Source organism: Gossypium hirsutum, chromosome A02, assembly GCF_007990345.1.
Source record: "Gossypium hirsutum isolate 1008001.06 chromosome A02, Gossypium_hirsutum_v2.1, whole genome shotgun sequence".
In the NCBI taxonomy this organism is placed as follows: Eukaryota; Viridiplantae; Streptophyta; class Magnoliopsida; order Malvales; family Malvaceae; genus Gossypium; species Gossypium hirsutum.
The window spans coordinates 43537067-43545245 of NC_053425.1; the positions used below are offsets into that span (position 1 = coordinate 43537067).

At 30.6% G+C, this 8179-nt stretch overlaps 1 protein-coding gene across 2 annotated transcripts; it reads right to left on the reverse strand.

Annotated features, from left to right (window-relative positions):
- Positions 1-4655: 4655 nt before the first annotated feature.
- On the reverse strand, positions 4656-7463 carry LOC121213541 (uncharacterized). 2 transcript variants are annotated; one of them, XM_041086329.1, is made up of 4 exons: positions 7001-7443; positions 6729-6893; positions 6424-6477; positions 4656-6193 (listed from the first exon to the last, which is right to left on the reverse strand). In XM_041086329.1, the coding sequence occupies exons 1-4, from the start codon at positions 7118-7120 to the stop codon at positions 6038-6040; spliced, it is 495 nt and encodes a 164-aa protein (XP_040942263.1). In that variant the 5' UTR covers positions 7121-7443; the 3' UTR covers positions 4656-6037. The 2 variants fall into 2 exon arrangements, with proteins under 2 accessions (XP_040942263.1, XP_040942265.1); XM_041086331.1 differs by lacking the exon at positions 6424-6477 and having other exon boundaries at positions 7001-7463.
- Between the last annotated feature and the right edge of the window lie 716 nt (positions 7464-8179).

The following is an 8179-nucleotide window of genomic DNA, read 5'->3' on the forward strand; positions in this document are numbered from 1 at the left end:
CACACCATTTCAAGTCCTCTAAAATAAGCTTACTCTTTATTTAACTATTATTTAAAACTCATGCGATTTAATTTTAAAAGGGATGTTCGACTATCTAGGTTCAATGAGAAAATTGAACCCCATAAGTTAGGGCATAACTTCTCGAATCACCAAATACGAAACCTTATCTTATTTCTTTTTTTTTTTAATTTTCTTTTCTAAACAATAACAAATGTCATATTTAAAACAATGCGTATTTTTTATTTGGATACAATACATCAATGAACGGACATATCTAAACTTAATGTATAGTAATGATAAAGGAAATAATATAAAATGACTATATTGATAGAATATTGGAATGATAAATAATAGGTAAATAAATGAATACTATAACAATAATAGTATAACCTTAATAATAATAATTTTAACAATCATATCATTAACTTAAAATAAATAAGAAAATGGAAGATGCATGTTAAAAAATAAATGACATGAAAATGTCAAAAAAAATAAAAGAAATAGTAAAGTAATAATAGCACACTAAAAGTAAAAAAAAAATAACAATCACGATAATAATAAAAATGTGCCAATAAAAGCATGTGTACAATCCAATTCACAAGTATGTGTAATATATATATACTAGTAAAACAATAATAATAAATAAAATAATGATCATGATAACAAAAGCACAAAAAGAAATAAAAAAAAATAAAAGTAAAAAAGGCACGATAAAGGAAAATAAAATAAAAATAGTTTTAAATATTAAAAATGGTAAAAAAATTAATAAATAAGTAAATAAATAAAAGACTCAATTGCAACTTAAATGGAATTAAAAGGATAAATCGGGAAAAATAAATAAATAAAAGACCAAAATGAAAAGTGCAAAAACAAACGAGGACCAAATGAGCAATTATCTCAATCCTCAGGACACGGTCCCTTCTCCAAGAGATCAGCAAACCGAGGACCTAATTGAAAGCAGGGTAAAATTAAATGGAAAATTTTCTAAAAAGAAGAAATAATGAAATTAGGACTAAATTAAAACAACTCAAAAGACGAAAGGACTAAAGGTGAAAATATTCCTTCTCAAGAAAAAACACGCAGATCCCAAAAGTGAATCGGGTCGGCCCACGGGTCGCATCAAAACAATGTCGTTTTGACATCTAGAAATCAACCCAAAACAACGTTGTTTAGACCGCCTATTTAAACCAAAAAAAATTTCAAAAAAATTTATTTCTTCCTTCATTAAAAAAAAATGAAAGTCCCCCCTCCTTTTTCTCTCAAAGCCTTCTTCACCTGGCCTTGGGAGTCGTCGAGCTTCGTCGTGTCGACCGCCTTTCGCCGGTGACGGCTACGCCATCCACGGTGGTTGGCAAAATAAAAAAGGGGCCTTTTTTATCGCTTTACTACCTTCAACCCCGATCTGAGACCAAAATGCCCAAAAGCCTAGCAAAATTCGAAAAAAAATCAAAGGAACCTTTCGGTTCTGTCTTCTTTTGTCGCGACTGTTCGGCGAATCCCCGAGGATCCGTCGGTCTTTCAAAACGGAGGGAGAAGACGGCAGTGGCGGTATAGGTAAAAAGGTTTCATTTTTATTTTTTATATATAAAAAATATAAAATATAAAAAGATTTAAAAAAAAAGATCTATCTATTCTATTCTCTTTTAAAACTTCTTGTTTTTTATTTTTCTTCCCCTCTTGAATCTTACAAGAAATGGATCTTTATAGCCGTTTGAGATTACAACATTTTCTTTTCTTTTTTGTTTCTGTGTTGGTATTGTTTCTTTGCTACTGTTTTTGCTATTGTTGTCCTTTTTTCATTCTTTTTGCAGGTGCCCTTGGAGCGTCAACGACGAGGCAAAAAGTATCCCTTTCCATTTTGGTGAAATGGCGACAAAGGCGCATCAGGTCTCGGGTGGCGTGTCGATTCACGTGGAGGGTAACGGCACTGGAGGTTAGGGTTTTTTTATTTTACTGAAACTTAGTTTAGACTATTAGGCTTGGGCCATTAGGTTTTTTTGGGGGGGGCTTGCAATCTTATAATTTGACTGTTTTTAATTTGGACTTTAAAATTTTTATTTTATTTAATTTAGTTTGGGTCCAGGCAAAAATGACCTATTACAACCTAAACAATATATGTTGTGATAGAATTAAATTGACAACCATACAATTCAATGTTGACTATCATCAAGATGAAAATTACTTGATATTACATTTAGTAAATTAATAATTTAATAATCTAATATTAACAAACTTTACATCACAATTACAGTTATGAAATAACAAAAAGAACTTTTTTTTAAGTCGGTTAATCTAGTTAAAACTGAAAAATTACTCCCTACAACGTGTTATATAAAATGGGCGGCATGTTTATATAAATTGCCACGCAAGCCCATGCAGTTGTTATAATGTTTTTAATTATATTTTAGTGGCTTCAAATGTGAGAGAAAAATCACTCAATTGATGTTAAAAAAAATAATTTATTTCACTCTTCAATTTTATAAAATTAATTTTTTATTTAATATTTTTTTATTTTTAGCTCTTAAATTTAGGTATTTTGTCAATCACCCAAAATAAAATATAAAATTAATCTTTTTTTCACTTTGATAACGTTACATACACATGAATTATTATGTGGATGATACATCAACATTTAATTAATTTTTAAAATTTAAAAATTGAAAAAAATATAAAAACTATTTTAAAAGATAAAATTATTAAAAAATTATAAAAAAAAATATTTTTATATTTAAAAATTTTAGTTAAATGATGATGTGTTATCTATGTGGTAATCCATATGTATATCATATTAGTAAAATTAATAAATTTTAACTTTTTTTTATCTATTTAGAAGTGATTTTAAAAATATATATATAAATTTAAAGAATAAAAAAAATAAAAGGTTAAAAGAAGAAAGCTAGACGTTAAAAAAATCTCATTCGCTATTTTATTATAGATTCGGCTGATGCTAAGAATGCGGAAAATATAATCTTCGTCCTTTTAGGACAACTGTCAAACAATAACCCCATTTGAGTTCAAATATAGTTGGTATAGATTTGAATGAAATTTTGAGTTTTGAAGATGTGTAATAAACAATGGAATGTAAGAAAAAGAAAAGAAAAGGTGTCAAGAGACACCAATGAAATACTTCTACTGAGTTTAAATAAAAATTAATATAAATAACATTTATTTTACAGTTAAAATTTTAAATAATCCAACAACTATGGAACATAAAATGCAAAGTTACAACTTGATTAAGCAATGAAAGTGAAATAGTGAAACTAAAAAATGGATGGGGTTGGGTAATAAATATGAAGCATTTCTATTTTCAACTTTCTGTTTTTAATTTAATGGATAATAATATATATAATTATAAAGAAATACATATTTAAGTTGGAAGCCCGATTTAGAAATTTTAGAAGTGAAAACCAAATCAACCTTGATGGGAATTACAATAATTGAATCCACTTTCATCAATCCATTGAGGTGATTAATCGCATGTCCCCATTGATCGTTGATGTGAAGGATGACGTAGCCATTGACCACATTGACCATACTAAAATTTGTAAAATTTATATTAAAAATTGTAGAAAATATTTTAAAGTTGTAAATATTTTCCTATTTTTTAATAATTTTTATAAATTTTAAATATTAATTTTTTACAATTTAAAAATATTTTTAACAATATTTAATAATTATTTACAATGTTTATTTTTTTACAATTTTTAATATTTAAACTTTTTCTACAATTTTTATATACTTTTTTTATGATTTTTAATAAAATTTTTACAATTTTTTGGTTTAGTCAACATGATTAACGCACAATCAATGCAATCAACAACCACATCATTGTCAACATCAACAACCAGTGGAGACATGTGACATTTTTTAATTGATTGTTTTTTTTAACATAGTTAACGGTAAGGGCCAAAATAGGACAAAAAAATTTAGATACCAATATGAAAATATGGGTATAGTTCAAGGGTCAAACAAAGAATAAAGCTTAAATATTTTTAAAAATATTGATAAATCCGAATTGAAACACCGAAACAAACTAATACCGATACATACCAATTTCAGTAAGAAAACTGTGTCCATCAATGCAATACTGACTACCTTGATTAGAAATAATAATCATGAAAAACATTAACAGTAAAACTAAACCCTATTCACCAAATATAACAAAATAACTAAAGCTCGAGGTTTAGGATTTATACTAGTAGCTTAATTGAATGAAATAAAGGGTCAAAGGATTTATACTAGTAGCTTAATTGAATGAAATAAAGGGTCAAAGGCGGATACAAGAGGAGTCTGGTAGTGGCCCTGGCCCCCCTAAAATGAAAAATTTATATTTAGGTACTTGAATTTTTTTTTAAATTTTAAATTAGTAAAGGTAAAATTATACTTTAACCCCCCTAAAATTATAAAAGTTCAATTTAATCCTTTAAAAATTATAAAAATATAGACTATAAAAAATTAAATTTTTATTTGGCCCCCTAAAAATATGTTCTGACTTCGCCCTGTAAATTGTCCAAAGGCCTAACAAGAATGAGAATGAGACTAGGTCACATTCTTTTTCCGATTTCCTATTCCTTTTAACCCCTATACCATGCAAACTCAAATCAAATCGAGTTTGACCTGAACAAAATATGTTCTGATGCAATGAAAATCGATGATCATGCAAGTCAATGTCGACTCAGTCATCAAGACGAAGATTACTTGATAGTACATTTGATAAATTGGTAATTGAGTAATCAAGCCTCTCTTGCAACATAAACAAACTTGAGATCAATCAAAATACACCATCAACATAAAAGCGCAGCAACTAGCAATAGAAGGAAACATGGCCGGATAATCTCAGACAACACGTAGATGAGACCTAAGATGGATTAATGTTGTGCTTCTATGGAGTCTTATGAAGACCATCTCCAAACTAATTCTGATGATGGAATTTAACAAAGCTGAAAAGATCACCATCTTTCTCATTATTATTTGTGGAACCAAACACCAAAGTAGGATTTGCACCCGGCGAGGAGCCAGTAATAGTCGGAACTCCTAAATTGTTAACCAAAAAAATAAAGCAGGGAAAGTAATTTTAGGGGTAAAATTAACTAACAAAGAAGCAATTTTTTTTTTTTTGGTTCTTGTACAATGAAAAAAACATGAAATTTTGTTGCCAATTGGAAGGAGGAATCAAAAAAGAATCACAAAACAAGATGAACCAATATGATGATTACCTTGACTTGTAATCGAGACTGAAATTAACCAACATAAAAGACCCCCAAAAATAGAAAGACATGTAATTTCTTTGCCCAGTGGAGGGGGTAATTAAAGAAAATACAATAAACAAGATAAACCAAAGTAATATTTGCAAAATACTCAATTTATTACAAGCAGTAAAGTCTCTGTTGCAAAGGTTATTGTGATTGTTCATGACACTATACTCAACCAAGTTATGATTTGCACCCAAGGAGCCAGCAGTAAAGTCTCTGTGGCAAAGGTTATAGTGATTGTTCATGACACCATACTTAGCCAAGTTATGATTTGCACCCAAGGAAGAGCCAGCAGCAGAATTAATCAAAACTACAATTCCAGTTAAAGGTTGTTAATAGTAGTTAGTTTAGCAAGTTAGCGTAGTTTTCAGTTACAGTCTTTGTAAAGCTGAGGTATTACAAGCTAAGTTAATGAAATTATTTGAAGAATTCGCTCAGTTCTTCACAATCTCCTAAATTAACAAGTAAATTTAGAAAGACATGAAAAGACCTTATAATCAAGAGTAAAATTCACCTACACAAAACCCAAAAAAAAAAAAAAAAACTTTAATACCATAAAACACATGTAAATCCTATGCCAATTGTTGGGGGAAAAGAGTGAGAAGTAAATGAGATGAACCGAAATATATGCTGATGAGCGCAAACCTGCAGCAGAGGAACCAACATGATTACCAGTATATGCGGGACCAGTAGCAGTAAAGGCAGTTATACTGGTGTTGTCTTGGTCTGCGAACATGTTACAAGTCTATTAATACAAACACTGAGCAATGTAATCAAGGCGTGGCTCATTTTCTGATCAAAATCAACCATGGAAGGTTGAAAGGTGATTGTTGGAACCGGTACTGATCCCACCAATCCAATAACATTCTATAAACCAGTTCCAGAAGCTCTTGAAACTTGACCACATCCCGCATAATTTTGCGACGCAAACTATCTATGGCCTACAATAAAGAATTGAGTTCAACACTCAATAGAAGATGGGATAATCGAAAATTATTATAAACAACGTAATTAGAATGCCCGGTCAAAAGAAGTAAAGTTATGCCTCTGCAATCGAAGAGAAATGTATTATTCATCTGAATAAAAAAACACCATGGATTTATCAAAAACAGATTGTTAACAAAAATTATAAGCGACAGAGAAACAGTTAATACTAAACAAATTTTCGTACATAGAAGGCCATCAATGCAACGGAGATTTGCCTCGTCCTTTCCAACTCTACTTTCTGAAAAAAAAATTATCATAACAGCAAAATGGGTTTTATTATGCTTATGGGAAAAGCACAATTCATTACTCTTCCTAGTAATTTAGGAAGTTTTAGGAGATTTGAAGGTTTCCATGATAAAAAATAATCCTTAGATATAGTATATCCAAGACCAACCATATGATCCAAACTAATTTATGATTGTTTAAGCTAATTTTTATTACTGTAATGAAACCATATTAGTGTAAAAAGAGAGAAGAACGGGTGTGGACCATGGTGTGAAGGTCTGTCCTTAGTATTTGGTTATCATCTTTCAAAGATTGGAGCTTTCCATGGTACTCGATTCCCTTTTTAGCTTGGTACTCCAGCTCCATTTTGGTCCTTTTGTGATTAGCTTGCAATTTTAAGAACTCTTGGTCTCGTTCCAAATGCATCATCTTTAGTTATAAAAGATACGAAACAAAGATTAATTATTTAACTGATTAAAGAGATAAATAAAATAAGGGAAAAAAGAAACCGATGATGGGTTAATTAATTACTGTACTTTCTTTTTTAGTCGAGACCATCTACAGCTCGCATTATGTCTCTGCTTCTCAGCTTGAGTTTTCTGTTTCTGGCTTTGGGCCTCAATCTCCTCTCCTTCAGCACCATCTATACCCTCCATTTGCGGCGGACACTGTTTTCTTCAAGTCATTTCCTTTAGCTAAGAACAAAATGAAGAAAGAAACTGATGATCTGAAAGTTTGAAGGCAGCCTCCAAGGTTTCAGTTTTATACGAGCGGAAGGTTCCCTCACTACCACTGCCTGTCAATGTTCGAACTGCCATCTCTGTCTATTTACTCCGCCGCTTTGACCACTTCTTCAACAGTCCGCGCGATGTCTTTCTTTTGCTTTTATAGTCGCACCATCGTTTGAAAAGTAATTCAATTTAATCCTTTTAAATTTAAAATAATGGTATTTAAAAAATGATTTTTTTATGAGAGGAGCAACTAGTCTGGGAAATGCTCGGTCCATTACATCATTATGTAACACATGCACAACTTATGCAATATTAACAATTCTAAAAAAAATAAAAAATTAGCCCCTTTAACAAATGAATGACCCCTTGCAAGGGTTGACCAAAGAATTGTAGTAGTTTTTCCATGATCCTCAAGTTCGCCTTAGTTCGCCACAAAATTTCTTTATTGAGGAGTAAAACGCAAATCAAGTCTGCATTCACGTCGCATCAAGTCCCTCACAATTGATACAAGACAGTACAATGGATGCATAACACCAACATCATAATTGATCATGGTGACAGATGTCAAATAATCAATTTCGACACCCACATATCTATACCTTTTAATCTGAGCCATTTGTTGCCCTTGGTAGAGTCCCCAAAGCTCGACAAAATCAATACAATATTTTCCATGAAATGCTTGGAAGCCACCAAACCAATTACCATAACCATCCCTAAGGACCCCTTGCATCAACAACCTCTTGAATATTATAGCTTTCACTTATATTCAGTTTCACAAATAGGGGCGAAGTCAGAAAATTTTTTTAGAGAGGCCGGATAAAATTTTAATTTTTTATAGTTTATATTTTTATAATTTATAAATGATTAAATTAAATTTTTATAAATTTAGGGGGGCTCAAAGTGCAATTTTACTTTTACTAATTTAAAATTTTTAAAAAAATTCAAGGGCCTAAAATGAAATTTTCCATTTCAGGGGGGGCCGGG

Coding starts and splice junctions, on each gene's coding strand:
- LOC121213541 (XM_041086329.1), bottom strand. CDS start 7,120: ATGGAGGGTATAGATGGTGCTGAAGGAGAGGAGATTGAGGCCCAAAGC. Junction 6,894..7,000: donor GGTCTCGACTAAAAAAGAAA/GTACAGTAATTA, acceptor TTATAACTAAAG/ATGATGCATTTGGAACGAGA. Junction 6,194..6,423: donor TTGCATTGATGGCCTTCTAT/GTACGAAAATTT, acceptor TCTTTATTGTAG/GCCATAGATAGTTTGCGTCG.